The sequence below is a fragment of the Octodon degus genome, unplaced genomic scaffold, assembly GCF_000260255.1.
Source record: "Octodon degus isolate 3935 unplaced genomic scaffold, OctDeg1.0 scaffold00254, whole genome shotgun sequence".
Taxonomy (NCBI): Eukaryota; Metazoa; Chordata; class Mammalia; order Rodentia; family Octodontidae; genus Octodon; species Octodon degus.
In genome coordinates, this window is record NW_004524830.1 from 584528 (window position 1) to 607247 (window position 22720).

The 22720-nt window shown below is 48.5% G+C and overlaps 1 protein-coding gene across 5 annotated transcripts in view; it reads right to left on the reverse strand.

Annotated features, from left to right (window-relative positions):
* Nucleotides 1-22720, reverse strand: part of Eefsec (eukaryotic elongation factor, selenocysteine-tRNA specific) — a 235211-nt gene that overhangs the window by 39323 nt on the left and 173168 nt on the right. For all 5 annotated transcript variants that reach the window (XM_023706386.1, XM_004646097.2, XM_023706387.1 and 2 more), the window contains one exon: nt 5901-6557. In XM_023706386.1, the coding sequence (XP_023562154.1) occupies nt 5901-6557 (657 nt within the window). The remainder of the gene's footprint in view (nt 1-5900; nt 6558-22720) is intronic.

Here is a 22720-nt window from a genome sequence, read left to right on the forward strand (position 1 = left end):
GTTCAATCCCCCAGCACCACATGCCAGACAGCCCCGCCCCCTGGTGGGCTGAGCTGGCCACACACACACACACATACAAATAAATAAAATATTTTAAAAAAAGAAAAAAAAATTAATTTTGGCAGTGATAAGCTTTAACAATATTTTTTCAGTTTATTCCTCTGAAATCTCCTTTGCTTTTTCTATACTCTGCTAATTTCTAAGCAGAAATGATATGAAAAAATAACATATCTGCATTGAAAATTATCTTTACATGTCCATCTAGAAATTCTTCATTTCTAATCCTTAATGGTTCATGATTGTTACCTTAAAAAGCTATTAGGTTTTCTCTACAACAACTATAGTCTTAAGTTCCATGAGGGCAGGGAGTTCTTATTCAGTGTGATTTCTCCAGTCCTTAAAACAACACATAGTAGATATTCTACTTTTTCTCTGGCAGCACTGAGGATCAAATCTGTGGGCACTCTACTACTAAGCTACATCAAGAGCTCTGTATTTTGAGTAAAGGTTTCAAAAAATGGCCTGGGCTGGCCACAAACCTGAATCCACCTGCCTTGGCCTTCAGGGTAGCTGAGATTATAAGCATGTGCCACTTGGCTCTACAATTATTTTTTGAATAATGACTAAATGTTCCATAAACATACTAAAAATGTATGCTCTATTCAAGGGTTGTCAAGGGCTTACACTAAAGCTCAAGCTTATTGGTTGTATTATGCCTGCTTATCCTTATTGAGTGATCTATTAGACCTATCTGCCTCAAGAATATGTATTCTGAAGTGCTTTGCATTAATTATACTTCCATTTTTTAAAATCAAGTTCCCTGGATTTTGGGGGCATACAGGTTTATAACTATGCCTCCACCACCATGTAATGTCCCTCTTTACTGTGGTTAGGATTTTTAATCTCAAATGCCACTCTGATTTTAATATGACTCACATTTTCTTTGTGTTTACAGTCAGCTGGCATCCTTCTGTCCATCTTATTCCTAACCTTTGTTCTTTATTATAAGTGGGGTTGTTATAAATAACATATACACTGGACCCTCAGGTTATAACCAGCTTCACATAAAAACAATTTGGGTTATGACCAGATATTTAGGTTTAACTTATGACCAAAGTCTTAGATTATAAACCAAAAGCTGGCTGCTTGTGTGACTGTAAATAAAGACCTGACAGGCCAGAAAAGTATGTGCAAGCAAACATAAGCGTCAGTCTGAGCCCAGATGTGTGTGTTTGTGGATGTGGTTTTGGTCAGTGCTTTATTTAATCACTACGATTACTATGATCAAAATGACCCTCAAAAAGCCAGAAAAGAAAAGAAAAAAAAAAAAAAAAAAAAAAAAAAAAAAAAAGCCAGAAAAGAAGCTAAGAAAAGACGGAAACAGAAACTTTAGATGAGTTTTTAGTTCTGAATAGGTAAGACCTAGTGAGCCAGATTCCTGATGTTCCTATGGAAGGGGCCTCTCCTTCCAAACAACCACCACCTTCCATTTCATCCTCCTTCCCAGCGAGCCAAAGATGCAACTTGAATGGTGAATATAGTATGAAATTGTTGTTCCTGGTAAAGTAGGCACATTTTATAACTTTTTGGTGAGTACACTAGGAAAATTATTGGTGTTTCTGGTAAATTACACACATCACACAACACTTCTTTATTATGAAAAGGTTAGTTAAGGGGCTGCTTTGGGAGGTTCAGAACACATTATAGCTATTTCCATTATTTCTTATGGGAAAAATAATCGTGACTTACAACTAACTTAAGTTAAAACCAGCCCTTGTAAAGGACTTGAAGGGCCAGCCAAATAGCTCAGTGGATTAAGGCGCCTGCTAGCAGGCACAGGAGCTAGGGGTTTGATCCCCAGGCCTGCCATGCCAGCCCATCCCCCAGGCATGCTGAAATGGCAATTGAGACTGGGTATGGTGTTGCTCTTGGGAGGCTGTAAACAGGTAGATCACTACTAATAGTGGGACCCTTAACACCCTGTAGACTCTTCCCTAAAATACAAAATAAATAAATAAATCAATAAACAAACAAATAAAGGACTTGAGTTCATAAGTCAAGGGTCCACTGTAAGTAGATTCTGTGTTTTAACTCAATCTATTAGTTTCTGTATTTAAACAGTAGAATCTGGCTATTCACATTTAGTCTTATGAGTGACAGTTAATTTTGCTGTTTTTGTTACTATTTACTAACATTGTTCTTGTTTTCCTTATATTTGTTGGTTTAATCAAATCTATTCCAGGCTTTTCTCTATGAATGTGAATGTTGTATACTGCTGCTGTTCATAGTTTCTGTGTTCAAAATCAGACACATAATTTATCTTTTTACTTTTTTTGCCCCTTCCTTTCCATCCCTGTTGGTTTCCTGAGACAGCCTCTTACTATGTAGCTATACTGGCCTCAAACTTCTGGCCCAGTCTCTCAAGTGCTGGGATTACAGGGGTGCACCTCTCTATCTTTATATTTTATTTTTATTCATTTATTTATTATTTTAGTGCAGGGCATATAGGGTCTCACTACATAGGTCTGACTTGTAGCGATCCTCCTACCTTCAGCCTCCCAAGCACTGGTATTACAGGTGTGCGCCACCATGCCCAGTCTCACTGGCCATCTCAGTGTGCGCCACCATGCCCAGTCTCACTGGCCATCTCAGTGTGCTCCTGGGGTGGGGCTGACGCAGCAGGCTGGGGATCAAACCTCCGACCCCTGCATCTGCCTAAGTGGGCACTTTAATTCGCTGAGCAGCTATCTGGCTGGCCCCTCTATCTTTATATTTTATTTTATCTTATTTTTTTGTGGTACCAGGGATTGAACTCAGGACCCTGCACTTGCCAGGCAAGCGCTTATTCTACTGAGCTATGTCCCCAGCCCTATCTTTATATTTTAAACAATGCAATACAAATTATTTTCCTCACCAGCAGAGGCTGTATTTTTTCCATACCTCTCCCCAGGAAGACCAGCCCTTCTCTCCTCTTACTTCCTCCTCTCCCTTGTATGTCTTTACTAACATAAGTCCCCTCACCCGCGACCCCATTTGTGAGGTCCTGACTACTTGCAGCTGCAGACAATGATCAGAATTTTCCCTGAAGGATGCTTGTCATTTTTCAAGAGTCTCATTCACTATTTAAACCCAGCATCATGAGCTTGGGAGATAGGTTGGCGCCACAAGCACTAGACTGGCAAGCATATGGTCATGAGTTAGATTCCTAGATCGCATGCCATGCTGGTACCCAGAACCCTGGGTGTGCTATGCCAGCCCTAGAGCCAGGCATGGTGGCACATGCTTGTAATCCCAGCACTGGGGAGGCTGAGACAGGAGATCACTACGTGTCCAAACTCTGTAGCGAGACCCTATATCAATAAAAATTATAAAAAAGAATTTTAAACCCAGAGTCAGCAGAAAATAGTCAGGGGGTCAAATTCTGCATGTTACCTGTTTTTGTATGGCTTCTGAGCTAAGAATGGTCCTCAAATTTTCTGAGTTGAAAACATCTTTAAAAAGAGTATTTCATGATGTAAAAATGATATGACATTCAAATATTAATGTTCATAAACAAATTTTACTGGATAACACCACATACTAAGGGACTGTCTGGGTTTCTTTTGTGTACAGCAGCAGAGCTGAGCAGTGGAGACAAGGAAGGAGGAGTTTGGGGACTGTGAGCACAGCAAAGTGATTTAACTCCACAGCATCTTGCCCAAGAGCAGCACTGTACTTCATTACCACTGCATACCTGTCATGTCAACAGTAAGAGAAACAACAGGCACTTCCAACATCACACTCACAAGGTTTCATGGGGTGTGGATTCTGGCTTTAGAGACTCACAGGGCAGAGCATTGTGTTTGCTATTAGCTGAGCTAATAGGATACAACATATTGACATCACAGTATTCCCAAATCACAGAAACACAATGGTCAGAGAAATGAGAACATTCAAAACAGTGTATTTCATCATTGTAGACACAAAAATTTAAAACTGAGAATGGGGCTGCAACCAAAGTAAATTTCTGAGTGGCTCATTTGTTGGCCGAGAAAAGAAAGCCATTTACCAGGCTAAGTTAATTAAATTGTGCTCGATCGCAGCACTTGGAAAAAGTACCCAGAAAAAATAAGCTTGTTGAAGATTATTAGATTTGGCGCAAGAATAGTTAGTTGTACAGGCGTGGCCCACGGACCATCGTCTGGTCTGCAAACCAGTGAGTCTGGCCTCATCTGCCGGGCATGGACCATGTTACTGTGTGGGCAGGCACAGCAGGGCCCAGGACGTGGAGGACACAATGGGTCGGGGAAGCAGCACTGTCTCCATGCCAAGTGCAGTCCTCAGCTGAATGTATACACAGCACCCTGTTTTCTTCTTTCCAGATATCATTATACCAGAAGCAACAACTTACTGTTCATTACCAGCCTCTCCTGTGAGCACAACACTTTGTCCCTCTTGTATTTCTAGTGCCTGGCATGAACCATGAGTTCAGCAATCACCTGACAACAAGTTAATGGAGCCTCTTCCAGGCAACAGGACAGAAGGCCCTTTGCCTAGGCCTGCCTGAGGTGTATCCTCTTTCATCATGAACTGAGGACAGCTCAGGGCCCAGCACTGAGGGGTCCAGAGAGCCAGCCATGCTCACAGAGCAGAGTGGGCAGGGGGCTGCTAGTGTGCAGCACAACCTGACCTCCCAGACACCTCTCTGTACACAGCTGTGCCCAGGGAGCTGGGGGGGGGGGCAGGCGTGGTGCCACCAGGACCTTTTGGACATTGCATGCCAGGAAAGATAATCCAGGACAGCCACCCCAAGTACTAGCCTGACATTCAGCCCTGCACATGCTCAGCAGCCCCGGGTGATTCTGATGGCCCCTGTGTCTCCCTGGGATAATGAGGTTCCACAGAAGAGGAGATACAAGCCCAAAAATTTACTATTTTGACCCATAGAGTTTAAACATTGGTAATAATAAAAAGAATCATATAATTGGAGCCAAATATGGTTCTTGGGCCCTTATATCCAAGCCCATTTTACCTTTATACAACCCCACTGTGCAGCATAGAAAAACAGGTCTAGAGGCAGTGAGCTCACAACCTGCACAGGTTTCCCAGAAACGAAGGGGAAGGGCCAGGCCTGTGGTCCTTCAGGAGGCTGTCCCAGCTGAAGGAGGCCTATAGCTGTGCAGAGACAAAGAAGTGCAGTTTGGGTACTGATTCTGTGGACTGCAAGTCTAGGGCTCATTGGCTTCCCTAGACTGAGAAGAGGGGCTAGGTGCCCAGTCAAATCTAGTGACCACCCACAGCTGTCCCTGGCCCACTTGAGTCACAGCCAGGGGCACTTAGAAGGGACAGTGAGGTCTGTTAGACATGATCCCTACTCAGAGCACAGGACAGATAAGGGTTGGGCACCTGCTAGGAGGTAATCCCAGCACTTGGGACAGACTATGACTCTCATCTGCCCAATGTCAAGCCTGTAAACTAAACTTGTATCTAGGGATAGTGAACTCAGGGGACACCAGCTGCCCAGTTACCATGGCCCTCACCACTATACCACCTTCTTGATGTCCTTCCTTTGCTCTCCAACCCCTTTTCTTGCTCTGCAGGGTAGGGCAGACCTAGTCTGGCCTGTGCTGTGGCAATGTGCCCTTTAGGCACAGGGAACTAGGGTGGAGACACGAAGCCCTCATGCCTGATGGGACACAATACCACTGAGGCCAGGAGAACTGGGCTGGGTTGGGGGGGAGCAAATGTTGTCACATGATACCAGCTGCAGGACAGGCCAGGTCTCTCAGGCCTCTGGGAGCCCTCACCATGTGGGTCAATGGAAGACAGGATGTAGGCCTTGGCTCTAGGGTCAGAACAGAAGCCACCTAGCCCTGTGGAGGGTGGGATGGGCATTGGGTCACCAGACAGGGCAAGCTTACCCGCTCCACGAGGCCATGCTTATGCTTCAGCTTGTACACCTTCAGTGTGGGCAGGATGTTCTCTGCGTAGCCCTTGTCCTCCAACCCGTGCAGCAGTAGCCCATGGAATGCCAGACGGCAAGCGTTGGCATGGATGTCTGCATCCAGCCGGGATCCAATGACCAGGCTCAGCTGTGGGCAGGTGATGGGCTTCTCGAACTCTACAAGGGCCCATTGCTGCCGGGGGCAGCAGCCCTCTGTGGCCTGGCCTGTCTGCTTGTCGACTTCATCACTGTCTACTACTGCTGGCATTGAGTCCTTGCACAAGTACTGCTCCTGGAAAAGGTATTCACGAGAAAAGTCAAAGGAGTCCAGCATGGGCTCACGGTCAAAGCTGTCAGGCGCAGGGCTGAAGAACAGCAGGCGGCCCATGACTGTCTCATGGCCCACTGTGATATGGAACTTGGCCTTGGTCTGCAGCGGCCCCCGGAAATATGAGATCTTCTCCACAGAGATGATGGCTGCGTGGATGGTGTGCAGTGACTCAGGGGCACACACTAGTCCACGCTCCAGCAGCTTGGGGTCAAACTGGGTGACACAGATGCCCAGCCGGTCTCCCTGCATGGCCGAAGTGACAGGTGTGTGGAACATCTGCATGGACTTCACCTTCTTCACCACCTGACCAGGAGCAAGAGGGATACCATGAAACCAACAGGCCTGGGGGCAGGGTGGGCTCCAGTGAGGACACCCCCTTCCGGGTACTTCTGAATCCCCACCTGCCTCTGACAGGGCACAGGGCTGACCAGCTGAAGAAAGGCTAGGGGCCACTCTGAATCTTACTGGATAGAGCAGGCATCATCCGGAAGACCCAAGACCCAGAACTGCCAGCAAGGTAGGGCCAGCCTTACCAGGACTGCCTTCAACTCTCTCCCCTTCTGGTCCCTACCCCACCCAGGCTCCAGACCCTCTGGCTTTCCTAGCCTTCTACATAGGTGTTGCTGCCCAACTCAGCTCCCAATGTTCTCATTCTGCCAAGGTGTGCCCCTGCCCTGTAAAGCCCACGTAAGACCATTGCTCTATAAAGTGTGTCCAGGCTCCAGTGGGCAAGTCTAGTTCCTATCTCCATAGCAGCCCCCAGCTCTTGAGGACACATAGCCCAGGGCACAGTCCCTTTCTGGCATGCATCTATAGCCTGCCTGTTGGCTTCTAGACTTCTGTGCAGAATGGTCCTTCCCCAGCTACGGCACCCATATTCCCCAAGGATCTGCTACAGGTGTCAGGCCAGCCCTGTTCCAGGGGAAAGAACAGAGCAAACTTGGTTCCCAAGAGCTTAATATCTCACAGTGATGTTTAGAGGTAAACTTACATGTATTATTACATTAATATGGATCTAATCTACTTTTTAAAAATGTATTTGGTACTGGGTTTCACTACACAGCTCAGATTTATAGTGATCTTTCTATTTTCAGCCTCCCCAGCACTGTGATTATAGTTGTGTGCCACCATGCCCAGTCTTGGTGGCCAGCTCAGCATGCCCTGGGGGCATAGGCAGGGCCAGCATGGCATGTGGTGCTGGGTATTAAGCCCTGGTCCCTGCATTTGCCTAAGCAGGTGCTTAGTCCGCTGAGCTATCATGCTGGCTCTATTAATGTGGATTTATATCAATAACAATTATGTAACATATAGCATATCTAGCATATACCACGAGAGAACCCAGGATGTGCCACAGAGTGGGTCTGAGGTCCAGGCAATGCTGGCATCTGCAGACACTGGTGGGAGGCACAGATGATGCCTGAGCTAGGACCTGTGCATAAGCAGTAGTAGCTTGTGGAGATCCACAACAAAGGGATTTAGAAGGGGATGAACCAACAAGGGCCAGACCTGATGTGGGAGAAGACATAAACCAAGAGGTCAAGACATAAACCAAGAGGCAAGAGGGCTGCTGCAGGGGAGGTCAAGGCCTGTGTGCCTGTGCAGCCCATGCAGAGCCTCCAGGAAGTTACCCAGGAGTTTAGGCAGAAGGGTAATCTGATCTTATCTCAGTTTCTGCAAGATAACACTGATGACGGCACCTGGCAGATTTCAGCTTCCATAGTCCACAAATCAGGAACAGACATAGAAAAGCCCCTAATAAATGCTCATGAGGTGGATGAACATTTCAACTGCAATCTGTTCTCTGTAATGTAGTAGTTTTACAGGTTTCTGTTTAACAAAGCAAAGGACTAATAACTTACTTCAGAAGCCTGCCACCAAAAACTAAAACCAGGGGCATCCTGACGTTTTAGCAGGCAGCATCCACGTTGTACACCTTTTCTCTTGGGTCCTGGGCCCAGCACGCTCAGGGGCACTAGCTGGGGCCTTTCGAGAGCTATCATGCTCCAGTGTTTGTTTAAAGATCATTAACGACCTACCCAAGGGGTCAGAGGGCAGGGAAAGTGAGAAGCACAGTGTCAAAAAGCCACAGCCAAGATCAATCAAACAGAAACATAAAACATCTCCAAGATGGTCTGTCAAGGCAGAGGCACACATGACTTTCAGGAATGTGATGCAGAGTAACTGGAGAATATTGGCTTACACCAAGTGTGTCTACCATGGAAGGCAGCCTGAGCCCCTCCCCTGAATCCCCACCTAAAATGCATATCTTTATTGCACTGTCCCTGTCAACTCCTGTGTTGTCATCTGTCTTATGATTCTCATACCCTTTGGCCATAGTTCTTGGGAGCAGGAAGATTCCTGGATCACATCAAGTTCTATGAGACCCCAGGACTCCCCTGCCACCCAACAAATACTTTGCAGAAGGCCTGGCCCCCTCTGGCTTCCAGTGCTGCCTTCCTAGTGCTGCCTTCATGACCATGAGCTTGCCACCTCTTAGGCCTACTCACGGTGTGGTTCTGTCTCTGTGCTTTGCCTTTCTGAGGAGCCTCTTGGCAGACCCATATCCATCCCTAACCCCAGTATCACAGCACCTGGGAAGGGCTTCCCTGCCACTCCAGGCCAAGCCAGCACCTCTGACCTGACCTCTCACACTGCCAGGCTGTTCACAGGCCAGCCCTGCCTCTGCCATTGTGACACAGTGAACCACTGTGAGCCCTTACCCCAGGACTTCAAACATTACCCACTGTTGACTCCCACTCATGTGCTCTCCTGCTGCCCGGAACTGGGGTACAGTGCCCCTTTCTTTTATGTGTTTGGTTTGTAGAGGCTCACAACATATGCAGCATGTATGTCAGCCAGTAACTCAAGGTGGCACGGGTTTCAGAGCTTTCCACAAGAAGCACACTGCAGTTCTAATGCCAAAGATATCTGAAGCTCACCACTGTAGATGATGTTTGCACAATCCAGGCTCCATCTCTGTTTATCAGGGGGCATTCCCAGGTCTGCTCTGGGTACCCTTGGATGAATTCAAGCTCTTAGAATCTGACCTGGGGCTGGCCTGGAGTAGAGCTCTGGGGGACACGGGAGGATAATGAGCTTCTGCCAACTGGGCACACATCTTGAACACGAGACTGACATGTCTGCCTATAAAATTTGTGTTCCTAACCTGGAGATGGGGCCAAGGTTCAACCTCCTGTTGTATCCTTAGTATCCATACCAGGGCTTACCAGGAAAAGCCCTCCTGTGACAGGCCTTTGCAAAGAAGCTATTCCACTGTTCCATAAAGGCAAAGACCCCTCAAGACATCTGGCCTGGTCCAAATGGGACCCCACCCCTGCAGAGTAGAGCGTGCTCTGTACCTTCAAGGCAGGTCCACCCAATAGGCCCCACTGGTCAGCTTTATTCCAAGCATGTTCTCTCCTGTCAACAGGTCTTGTGTGCTTAAGACTGGAATAATAAAGAAGCCATGTGAGGGTATTGTGAGGAGCAGACAAATAACTGTGTAGATCAAGATTTTAAGGGCCTAGACAGGAAATTGTGAAGCAGATAGAGCTGGGGAGAGGGCGGTGGGGCACTCCTGTGGGCTCTTGCAGGGTGAGTGCAGACAGCATTGCCAGTGTCCTCAGCAGCTACCCTCCAAGACAGAGAGACACTCAGAGACTCAAAGATTGGATTACGGCATTTACTAATGAGGAAAGTGAATGGTTTACCAACCTGAGAGTGGAAAAAACAGACTTTTCAGGTTTAGTTTTGTTTTTTTGGCGAACTTTGAGAGCCTCTGTCAATTTAATGACTCACTCATCAGGTCCTCTACTGCCACATGGAAAGGCTGAGACAGAGGATATGTGCCTAATCAACACACTTATTAAGTCCTCTATACATCAGGCTGGGCTGTGACACAGGTACAGCAAAGCAGCATGGTCTCCTGAATGTATTGCCAGGTGGAGATGACTGGTGCTAAAGGAACCATCAACTAATAAATGCAGAATTTCAGAGCCAAGGGAGATACTCTGAGAAAAAAAACATAGGAGCTATGACAGCAAACAACTGGGGGACCTAATTCATCCTGGGTAGCCAAGGAGGGCCTCCTTGAGGAGGTAGGTCGGAGCCCAGGCCAGGCAGAGGAGGAGCCGTGCACAAGGACTCAGGAATGCACTGAGGATGCTGAGGCCTACTATAGGCTGAAGGATGGCAGGGCTGGCTGTGGCCAGGGCAGTTGACGTTCCACCAAGGAAGGAGTAATGGAGAGCTGGGTGAGGGCCCAGAACGATGTCTTCTACTTTGCATTGTTAGTAGAGTGCCCTTGCTATATGGAGTGCGAAACAGGTAAAAATAACAAAAGAGGAAAACTGACAAGGAAGACACTCCAGTGAGGCAGGGGAAGGGAGGGCACAGGAAGATTCTTGGTCTCCAGTGCCAGGCAAGGCTGTGGCGCTGGAAAGGAGAAACTCTCAGCAGCCATGGCACAAGGGGTGGCATGGGGGGGAGGGGGAGGCAGCACAGAGGTCGCACGAAAGCCATGCTCCAGAAAGAGGAGCTGGCATGTAGAACACACAGACCCACAGCTCCCTTGGATGCTCCTCCCATCTCTGGCATCTGACAAATGGTCACTCCATGTCCCCAATACTCAGGTGAAAGCATGAATTCCGGCCTGTTTGCCTCACCCTCTTGCCACTGTATTCTAGGCATTGGGTCCTTGGACACAGTTCCAGTACCTGGCCTCTTCCTGCAACCTCCTTGTTTGCTTGGCCTGGGTCACTGCCCCCTTGCTCTTGTCTGCTCTCCAGAGAGTACCAGGATCTCTGACATACACCGTTTCACTGTGACTCACAGCCCCCACCTGACCTGTCATTTCTCTGCATTTACTATGATTCTTACCCTCACTCCCTGCTGCTCAGGTCTCTTCTATCACCCGGGCCTTCTTGCTTCCTATTCCCTAAAGACACTGGGCATAGTCCTGCCCTGGGGCCTCTGTACTGGGCAGCTTCTCTGCTGTTGACAATCTTCCCCCAGATAGCCACATCTCCCCTGGCTTCCTTCAGGTCTCTGCTTAAAAGTCACTTACTTATGGTCCACTGCTGATCTCCCAAACAAGGAGCACCCCACAGCACCACTGATACCATTTTTTGCCTTATTTTTTTTCCCTCATAGTATTTATCAGCACTCGACATATTCCAGAGCTGTTCACTGGAGAGTACAATGTCCTCAGGACAGAGAACTTTTTCTTTTTCTTTCCCACCTTCTTCCCTATGCCCACACAATGCTGGGTATACAGAGGGTCTTAGTACACAGCTGTGTGGGGAGCAGCTGTGGCACCTCAGGCTCTGGGACCCCTTTACCAGGCCTGAGGGCACCTGCCTCTATGAGCAGGGCTGAGGGACTGTGGGCTCCTGATCCAGTGGCCTGGCTCCCTGGCAGGGGGCACAGAGATCTGGGTGGCAGAGTGAGCAGTGCCTGCTGACCTTGAGTGGGACCCACAGGGAGGCCTGGGCCCTGGGAGGGAATGAGGGAGCAAGGAAGAGAGGAATACATCAAGCGAGCAAACAATTTTTAAAAATCCAAGTTTATGCTTGCTAAGCACTTTGGTCTTTTCTGATTTACAAAGGAGCTTCACCATCATTTAGGTCAGTTATCCTTCACAAAACACCTATGAGGCAGGTCAATATTTTTACTTTCAATTTTATGGATGAAGAAACAGAGGTTTTAGATGTCTCCAAGGTCACAAAGCAAAGAGGCTGAGATGGGACAGTAACTGTGGGAACTGCCAGGCAGGCTGACATCTGCCTATCTTTATTGCCTGCCTGCCACACAACCAGGCTCACAGTCACACCGCTACCCCAGGTGACAGTGGACTATGGGTGCTATGGTGTTCATAATAGGTGCTCTATATAGTTTGAGCCCCAAAAGGAAGCTCCAGAGGAAGGAATTACACCACACTGTGACTTCCCCATGCATGCCATGGGTACCTTTCCTAGGTGCAGAAGAGGAGGGCCTGCCTGGAACCCAGAAGGAGAAGGCAGGCAAAGTTGGCCTGCTTTCTCCACTGCCCCTGGCCACTGGGCTGCCTGGAGTGGTCAGCCCTTGGCAGCGATCAGATCTGGTTTCTCAGCAGCCTTGCTCCTGCATAGTCCCATTTCTCCTGTGGCAGGTGTTACAGGCCTATGACCATGCAGATGGTGACAGCACTGAAAGGTTCTTGGGGTCTTCTGAGTCTTTGTATCTTGCAACTTCACTGAGCAGCACTTGGGACTCGGAATGCCACTGTGTCCACAGTGACCCGATCTCTTCATTCACATGTGCTTTTGACAATGCTGAACTTAGCTAGGGGAGGTTGGAAGTGACATTGATCCTGGCTGGGCTCCAAGCACCCTGCTTGAATAGGGGGAACTCAGCAGGTCTTCAGACCTTCTGGGTCATTTTGCCATGTTGCCGGCCCACGAGGTGAAGATGAGGAAGATATCTGCTGGATATTTACAGTGGAAAGTTTAGACACAACTCCCTTCAGTTTGCACAAGTTTCATTATACAGACAATAAAGCTGAGGCTCATGGCAACTAGATCTGCCTGTCACTAAAGCACAGGTTCTCCTGCCATGGACACACATCTACTTGACCACAGAAGTCTGAGATGCAGCAGGACTGGATGTGGTGGACAGTGCTGATGTACTACTGTGGGGTGGAAACCTGACACTCCATACCATCACACCTGTTGTGGAACAGTGGCAACACCACACAGGGTGGGACAAGGGCTGGCACAGAGCAGGCGGGAGCCTGGTGCTTGGCAGTCTTTCTGCTGGCAGAGTTTTATAATAGCGGCATCAATGTGATGAAATGGGACCCTATTATCCATTCCCACTCCACTAATGACCCCGAGAGCCCCTGGCTGTGCCAAAGGCGATAGGTGGACCTCACAACTTCATCATTACTTAATCAAATGTAAATGGGGGAGGAAAAGCAACACACAGGCTTGACACTAATAAGCTTACAGCAGGGATCGGTTACTTCAATTCAAAGAGGTTCAGACTGGAGGGGAAAATGAAATAAGCTTTTAAAGATCAGTCTAGGTTTGGCTCCATCAGACCTAACCAATTTTGTTTAATAAGGTTTCAATTTGGCTGCTCTTATTTCTCCCTCTTCTTCCAGTGGGGCTGTGTACAGATAAGACATTTTCCTCCGCCTAATGCATTTAATCGCATCTCACACACAAAAAGTCAAACCCAGGGTTCTGCTTGGGGAGCACACTCAGCCCCTAGGGGCTGACAGCCCTCCCCTGCTGGGCCAGACCCAGGCCCTCCCACAGGTCAGCCTTAGGAAGCAATCCCACCCACTTCCTTTTAGAGAAATTAAAGCCATCCACAAAACTCTGAGAATGAAAGGACACGATGATGACTTGAATTTCTACCCCTGGAACTGATGACTGGGGATGCATTACTAGTACTTCAAGTTTCAACAATGAGTTGAAGACCCCTAGTCCTACTCCCTCCCTCAGCAATCCTTCATGTGTCCACCTGCTTGTTCATTACACCCATGTATACATCCCGAATTGTACATGTACTTGTCAGCCTATATACAGTGGCACCTCTTGACTACTGAATTCTGTCCCTTACCCTCCTTCTGCATTCACTGTACTTTTGGTATCTACTATACTGAGATACACACAGGCACACCACACGTATGTAAAGTTATTTTTCCAGTGTGAGGGATGAACCCAGAGTCTTATGCATGCCAGGCAAGTGCTCTGTGCTAAGTGTTCTGGCTATTCTTTCTGCCTGCTGCATAGTATTTCTTGATATGGAGACCTCATCTGGAGGCTTGTTGATTTGCCAGCACTGCAGGGGCTTCTAGAGCCTGAGGCTTGTAGTTTGTTCTACTGCCAGTTACCTGGGGTACAGCATGTGTATGCGCCTCCCCCACAGTAAGGACACGTGCCCTGCTGATGCACTCAGAGCCAGGGAAGTGTCAGGGAAGTGAAGGCTTGGTGAGGCGGGCCGGACAGCCCCCACTCTGCTTTCCTCCTAGGCTCTACCACCCTGGGCACCGAGCCAGGGAGTAGGCTCCTCTCCCAGAGCCTGTCTCCCTTTTCCCCAGGCCTCCACTAGAGGAGGGGTCTATTCTAGACAAAAATTCCATCAAGCCTCAGACAAAAGACCAATTGTCCACTGGGCAGGGAGCAGTTCTTAAGGATCCCAGTGTAGATGTGACTCCCCCGCCCCAATTCCAAGATAGGAGACAGGAAGGAGCTTTGTCTGTCTGTTTGCAGTCTGTCTGTCTGTCTGTCTGTCTGTCTGTCTGTCTGTCTCTGTCTGTCTCTGTCTGTCTGCCTGCCTGCCTGCCTGCCTGCCTGCACTCTGCCCCTCCTCCATGTGCTCAAGCTGAGCCGGAGCTCCCAGCCTTCAGTGGTGCTCAGATACAGGGTAGTTAGTGTTGCCCAGGGCCCACAGCCACCTCCCGCTCTTTTTACCACTCTGCACCCATTCTGACACCTGAAAGCCAAGCCTGTCCACCCACCTCTTGGATCTGGGGCCATACCAGCTCAGGTCATTTGCCCTAGGAGCCTTGGGTCACCCTAGGATGCTGTTTGTAGCACCTGCACCCCCACATATGTACTGTGTATGTGTGGCTGCTTTCTGTGAGTCTTGGAAGTAGCCAGTGCCCCTTGGTCAGGCAGGTTTATCTATGGCACCCTGAATCTCTGCTGGGTCTGCCCCAGGGTGAGCATTCCAGGAGGAAAAGAATAGGTCTGGCTTTTGAGGCCCTGCCAATGCAAGGCAACTGCAATAACATACTCCAGTAGGAACCTCCCAGTCTCTGTAACAATGGGACTATAAAAGTGACAAGGGGTCTGCCAGAAGACTTGTGCTCCTCCTCCCACACCCTCCACATTCCATAAAACTTTAAATTGAATTACAGCAACATTGGAGTCTTCTGCTTTCCATACAGCTGGGATGTAATTGTTTTTAACAATCCTGGACTTTTGGGGGCTTAAGGAATCCTTGAGACAACTGAGGAAGCCCACTGTGCCTGAAGCCATGAGCATGCCCTATCTGCAGCCCTGGGGTGGACACAAAGGACCCCCATGACCAGTCACTGGCCCAAGTCCCCTTCAGTGGGCATACTAGACCCCCTGACACCCAGCCTCACCTCCATATCCATCCATGTCTCTGGCAGGGCCAGGCCTGTAATCTCTTTCACCTACGCTGTCCTTGGCCCTCAGCCTCATCAGGCCCCACAGGCTGTGCCTGCCTTGTGCTCCTGGCTCCTGCCCTAAGCCCTGCTTGTATTTAGCATATGCTGTGGAACTGTCACTCAGCCTCCCTGTCAAGAATGACCGGAGACTAGACAGCGCTATGACAGGGTCTCAGTGGGGACAGGGTATGGGAAAGGTGTAGCATCCACTTTGCCACAGCCTGCAATTGCTCTGTACTTTGGGGTCTCCAAGGCCATGAGGCTTCTTGGCCCAAGCCAGAAAAGAACAAATGCCACAAAATGGGACTGTATGTGTTCATGGACACAAAGCAGACAGAAGAGTTTGAGCCTAAACATGAAGCAGCCAGTGGGATCGCCTCCAGACAGGCAGCCATGGTGGGCCAGGAGGCACCAGGGCCAGTTTCCCTCACTGAAAGGTCCCATCTTTGTTATGAGGAGTTATTCACAAATTAGCTGTGCAATCAAAAATTAGTTCTTGAAAAAGACTTTAGAAAATTAATTAATCAGGCTCTAATCCATGTACTGAGCCCCACTGTGAGGGGCCAACAGTGTGGGCAGCAGGGGTAAAGGGCAGTGGGAAGCAGGGAAGCCTTCTGGAGCTCCTGGTGGGGTTGCTCTCAAGTGCTAACAGCATCTCACCTTCTCTAGCAACACCTGGAAACCACAAGCCGAGAAGAGCCACAGGCATATGGGGCAGGGGCCGGCCCAGGTCAGGCCGAGGGCCCGGCATGCTAAGGCACGGAGAGGTTTGGTCCCAACCTTAAGCAGCCCAGCTCTCACTGGTGTGCCCAAAGTGATCACTGCAGTAACCTGGGGACCCAAACCCACCCACCCTGGAGAGCACCCTGGCTCAGGCCCAACCTTCCAAGATGCTCATTTTAGCTTATTCCAACAATCCCCTCTGGGAAGCTCTCTTCAAGCTGAAGGTAGGTTGCTGGAGGGCTGTACTATTAGGTCGTCTGTCCAAAGATGGAGAAAACCCAGTTCCTGACAGCACAGAGACAGTGAACAAAGCAACAGGAGTGGTGTTACCTTATGCATGCAACATGTGGGGCAATTTTATCAGCATGGAAAATGCTTTCCCTGTAACAATGAACAAAAAGCAAGGCATAAAAAACATACTTTAAGTGTAATCTTAACTATGTAGCTACCTCTTGGTTTATAGGCTTTTAGTGAGTTTTTCCAATTGCTTGTTGTTTCATGCAAGCTTCTAAAGTAACATGCATTGCTTCAATATATGAAAGAAAGGAAAATAAATTTTTGTCTGAGACAGGGTCTCACTATGTAGCCCAGGTTGACTTTAAACTCATGGCAATCCTCCTGCCTCAATTTCCTGAGGGCTGAGATTACAGGTATATACCTCCATGCTCAGCCAAAAGAAAGATTTTTTTCAAAAAACCTAAATTGAAAGAAGTAAATCTATATTATTATGCTGAGCTATAAAAGACTCAAGTCAACAACTTCTGAAACTGCCAGTCATACGAAAACCCCAATACTATTATGGACTACTGGACTATTTTGGAATATTTTGCTGAATTCATACACCTATAATATTTATATGATAAAACTAAACAAAAAAAGGGGATACAAATGAAGAACCATTTTGTATCTGTATATTCAAAATAGTTAAGATAGATATACAGCTACATTCTCTTAATTCAATGAATAGAGGGATTTGTTCTAATAGTGTTTGCAAACAGGATATCATGTCTGCATCTTGTACAACGAATAACCACTAAGAAAACAATATGCAATATATTAATTATTGAGACTGTCCTACTAATTTGATTTGAAACTGTTTCATTGCTATTTGTTTCTCAATAAAATTATGGGGAAAAAAAAGAAAGGCAAAGAGCACCCCACCAGGAAGCAGGAATGTGCTGTCACATTCCTTAACCACCTAAGAATCCTCCCCAGCCAATCCTCCCAACTGAACAGGGGCTGGGGTCCTCGCTACTTGACAGACAGGAAATGGAGCTCAGCTACCTGCCCCAGGCAGGTCAGCTAAGGGTGATGAGGACTCAAACTCGGTGATGTCCACAAATTCAGGGCTCCCTCAGCTGCAGTGACAGTTATGGCAGGCATAGAGGCTCAGCTCCCAATCTAGGGCAAAGTGAGGAAGCTGTCACAAAATACACCACAGCATCATAAGCAAGGCTTGCAATGTCTGACCCAGAATGGGAGAAGGGGTGAAGCCAGGCATAGTAACAGGAGGACTGCCTCGAGTTCAAGGCCATCCTGAACTACACAGCGAGTTCAGAGTCAGCCTGGGCTATGTAGTATGCCTCAAAAACAACAACCAAAAAAGAAAGAGAGCCCTTCTTTTTCTCTTTTCCCAGGGATAAAAGCCCACTGCCTCTGCAGACTATATAATATGAGCAATAGCAGCAGTTATGTCCAGGCCCTCAGGAACCACAAGGCCTGTCTTGGGATGCTAGGCTTACTCTGCCTGCAGGAGGAAGACATCTAACTGCTAGATTTTTGTTACCTAGCTTATTTTAATGCTAAAAATTAACACGAAGTGAAGGTCTGATGGGAGGAGTGGTGGCCTCTGCGTGAGGATGTGTATCAGCTATGTGAGGGGGACCCTGCACTGAGGACATCTTCCTTCTTTTAATTTTTCTATATTTCCCAAGTTTAATCTTTAGTAAAAAAGAAACTTTTTAGGGAAAGTCAATATCCCAACTTCAAACTCAGACAAGTCACCCGGATTTAACTCTGACGATAATCAGAGGCTGCTCTATGCCTGGCCGTTCTGCAAGCAGGTGTGGGCCAGCCTGTTTCCTGCAGGTAAGATAAGCAGGTAGGAGCTGGACAGGGAAGGGAGGCTCACTCCTCTCTCTGGCTGTCTCTTCCCTGTGTTCTGGCATCTCAGGAGCAGTTCTCAGGTCCCTGCAGCAGCAGAAACCCACAGAACCTGCAGATCCTGCCTCTTCTAGGGGACCAGAGTTTCTGAGGGCCTGCATGGTGCAATGACACCCCGCAGACCACAGAAGGTAGTGCTGCTTCCCACAGGGACAGAGGGAGAAGAAACCACCTTTGAAGGCCACAGATGTTCCTTGAAGTCCCAAGTTTTAGATTTTATGATGGAAATTTCATATTCTATGCCATCAGAGATTCAGATTTGATATAAAGATAAGGTTTGGGATTAATGGTCCTTGGAGAAACTCATGCTGCGGGAGATGAATCTATCCAGTCTGGTGCACAGTGGCACTCACCCCAGTCAGCAGCCCTTACTGGGACTCCCTCATAGGCAGGGATTTAAGCTCACAGGCTGGGAAGGCAGGGCAAGGAGGTCTAATCTGGTCTTGGCAGCAAGCCCGTGGGCACTTGGCCTGTAGGGAGGGTACTCAGGCCATGCTTAGCACTAGTCAAGAGTTCTCAAAGCAATGTGGCCTCTCAGCTTGGTGTGGGCCTGGCCTTAGAATGATCACCCTGTAGAGCAGGTGGCCAGGCAATGCTGTGATTCAGGAATCAGACCTATAAGCCAGTGGGCAGCACGGGGTGCCCAACTCTCCAAGTGTCAGGTAAAATGGGCATGGTGCTAACACATGCAGGGCCATAGGCAAGCTACAAACCACAAAGGGCGGGCAATGCCAGTGAGGCCCAAAAGTGAGAGTGAAAGATGGTGCTGGGCAACCATAACATCAGGACTTAGGCTGCCGCTCCACACGTGTGGCTCAGCTGGCTCAGGCCCAGTGTGCTCCTTGAGCAGCGCCTCAGGATCCAGGCCAACCATTGGGTTCCAAACGAGGCTCCAACTGCCTCTGCCAGCAGTTTCTTCCTTGAATGCATGCTCAGGATGACAGTGCTGTTAGCTCCCTGTATACTTACTTAGCTGACAACAGCCAACACATGACATTCATGTGAGCCTGTGCAAAAACTGTCATGAATTTATGTCACAGCCCAGAAAGTAGGCTGAGATATCAATATTACACATTACCTTAAACATTTAAAAGTCATAGTTAAACATGATAGAAATTTCAGCAAGTACTCTGAATAGGAAAAGAAAGAGATTCACTGCCCCAGTGTGGGGTGGAGGAGCACTCACCAACCTGACACCAAAAGGGCAAGATGCCAGCCCACCAAAGGAGGGCAAAGAGTCAGCAGGGCAAAGGCCTTCAGCAGCCCTATCTTGTCCCTGACCTGGCACCTGCTCCCCAGCTGTATACCCTGAGACTGCTGGGTGAGGTGCTCAGTCATCAGGGGCCCCCAAGTCTCTATGCCATCGGCTGCTACTCTTCGGACCATCTACACACATCCTTATAACAAGCTACCTCACGGGGTGGTGGTCAAGATAGGCTCTTCCAGGGTACCCAGGCCCTGCCCAGGAAGCTGGTGATGCTCTTTCTGCTGGTAGGTTCTCCAGATCCAGAGTAGAAAGACTGCAGCCCCCTGCTAGAGTACCAGAGTAGGTTTTTCTGTGGGCAGTGCTTCCTTAAAGTCGGTGACAATGAGGACAGTGACAATGATGTCAGCAGCCTAGACAGGAGCCAACACTGAGTACTCACCTGGGCTTGGCACTGTGCCAAGAGGCTCCTACCCAGGCTACAGGGCTTTAACCCCAGTTCTTTCTGTGTTGTCTGAGCCTGACCCTCTTCTTTGTCCACTACCTGTCTGCCTGGATCACCCCATCTTCTCAGTATGAGCTGAAAAGCTTTTGTCTCTGGGTACATTCCCAGACTGCCTGGTGTCCCCAGGGCCTCCTGTGCCTATTCCTGTCATTATGGCCACTGTCACCACCCTGCTGCTAACATTAGTGCCACACATGCCAACCTCACTAATCCTCATAAAAATCCTAGCCCAAAGGTGTCCTTATGTTCCACATGGTACAGCTGACCTAACTGGGCTGAGCAAGGCTGGATGGGTGACCTAACCGGGCTGAGCAAGGCTGAGTTTATCCAGCTCAGCAGTGGCAGAACCGAGGCAGGCACCCATGTAAGTTGGTCTGGATGCTGTGTTTTCCAGCACCCACATGATGGGGAGTGGCTGCTGCCTTGCTTGCCTGTCTCTAGGGGCCTCCTCAAGAAAACAGTCACTCTGACTCATCTCTGTACGGGCCATGTCCAGAGAAGACTGGTACCTTCTCAGTGCTAATAATAGTTTGATAAAAGGAATATGTAACTAATGACAAATAACTGACTGTCCTCCTGACACAGCAGGTAGAAAGCAGGCCTCATAGACAATCTTCCTGGGTTTAACTGCTATGTGTCAGCTGTATGACCTTGGGTCTTAGGCAAAGAAGTTCTCTCTCTTTTTCCTTAAGTGGAAAATGTACCTACCTCATTGGCATTAGTGAAGTTATACTTAGATAATTAATTCATGTAAAATGATTATCATGACATTCTAAAAATCTGTAATTGTCACTGTCAGGTGGGCACAGGGCTCAGGGGTACAGTGCTTTCCCACATGCACAAGGACACAGGTTCACTTCCCAGCAGAGTGAAAAGGTAAAAACCCACCAAGAACCAAATACCTGTCACTTACTATTTCTCCAGCAGCAAAATGGAGATGAGGGCCCCAGCTTAATTTAGTTTGTGGTTGACAATGAGGCCAAAAGAAAAAAAAATGTGTTGCTCCAACAGGCACCCAGCAGCAAAACAGACTTGAGGGAAGCAGGAATAGGGTACTTGGCCTTGTTGTCTGTGAAGCCTACAAACTCGGTGTGACAAACATCTATAAAAGGCAACAGGAAATAGTGTAGGTTTTGTGGGGCCTGGGTGGTCTGCGCTAAGGACTGCACTGTGCTTTCACTATACTTATGAAAAAAGATGTCTGGCTGTCATTGATGATGTCCTGGAATAGAAACTCACTGTACCTACAGCTGCCAGACACACCTTGGCCCAACCAGTGACCAGGCACACTGTGGTGCCAGATAAGGGGTACTGCTTACTCCCTGGGTCAGCAGCACAGCTGGGAACCCTACAGGATAGGCCGCAGGCAGGTGTACTCAGCCATCATCCACCAAGCACCTACTACTCTCTGGGCACCCAGATGAGTGAGATACCCAGCCTGTAGGTGAGGGGCGGCAGCATGGTGCAGAGAGGATAACTGCTCCAACAGACTGTGGTACAAAACTCACATTCAGTCTCCTCATCTGCAGCCCAGACATGAGACTCAGACCTAGGTCCTGGGAAGCAAAGAGGAAGAGTTCATGGAAGTCCTAGCTGGCTACAGGGTGATTGTTATTGGACTTGTCTCCAGGGAAGCAGGAGTAGCCAATCCACTTGAGATGGCTCTCTGAAGCTTAAGGGCATAAGCTTTCTGCAAAGTCTGTTTGGGGTAGAACGTGCAGCACACAGGCCAACGCGAGTCATGTTCTATCGCAAATAAAAATCGGCCCATGAATATACATAATCCCCAGGTAATTCTCCCAATCTCAGCAAGGTAATGGAGCCACCCTCGCTCACTGAGGCATGAATATTTACTGTCACCTGGCTTTACTGCTCTCGATCTGGGTTCAATTTTGCAAATTAAAATGAGGCCTGTGTGGACAGAGAGATTACAGGAGAGCCTGTAAAGGTTGCTGGCTCTGGCAAGCCGGCTGGGTAGGATGAGCTGACTCCTGCCCACTGGAACTGCGCCTGGAGGACCAGGAGCCTCAGAAAGTGGACAAGGTGCCAGGACTTTGGCAAATCCACAGCAGGAACATCCCCAGGGCTCCTCTTTCTGATGACAGTGGAGCTAGAAGAACAGGGCTTCACAGGCAGACACACCTCTGTCTAGGACTTGAGTGTGAGACATGTCACCTCCCCTTTGTGGCCTCAGCTTCCTGCCACAGGCCTTGAGGGTGCTTGGCACAGGGTCTGTGTCATTGAGAAAGGAGGGTGGGACACAGTTTGTAACAGCGTGGGTGAGGACCAACAGCTTAACGGGTGCAGTGATGCTGGCCATCAGACTTGTAGAAGGGAGCCATGCTAGGATAGCTTCCTGCAGGCAGGAAGGTACCCTGTCTCTGCTCTATACCAGGTGACAGGACAGGAGAGAAGAAATAAAATGCAGAGCAGGCGTGGGCTGCTTGGATGAGCAGTGAGACCTGCTGGCCTCCAGTAGAACTAGGACATCTGTCTACACACCATGAAACCTACTCCTTGGAAACCAAATCCCAGCCACAGAGTCATTTAATCTGCCACAGCTAAAAACCCAAGTGGAACAAAGTCTCTGGGAAATGTGGTCTAACTGACCGACTGATCAACAAACCTTTGCAAAGGATAGCACTTGCCACTTGCCAAGCCATAACTATGTTCCTGGCATGGACTGG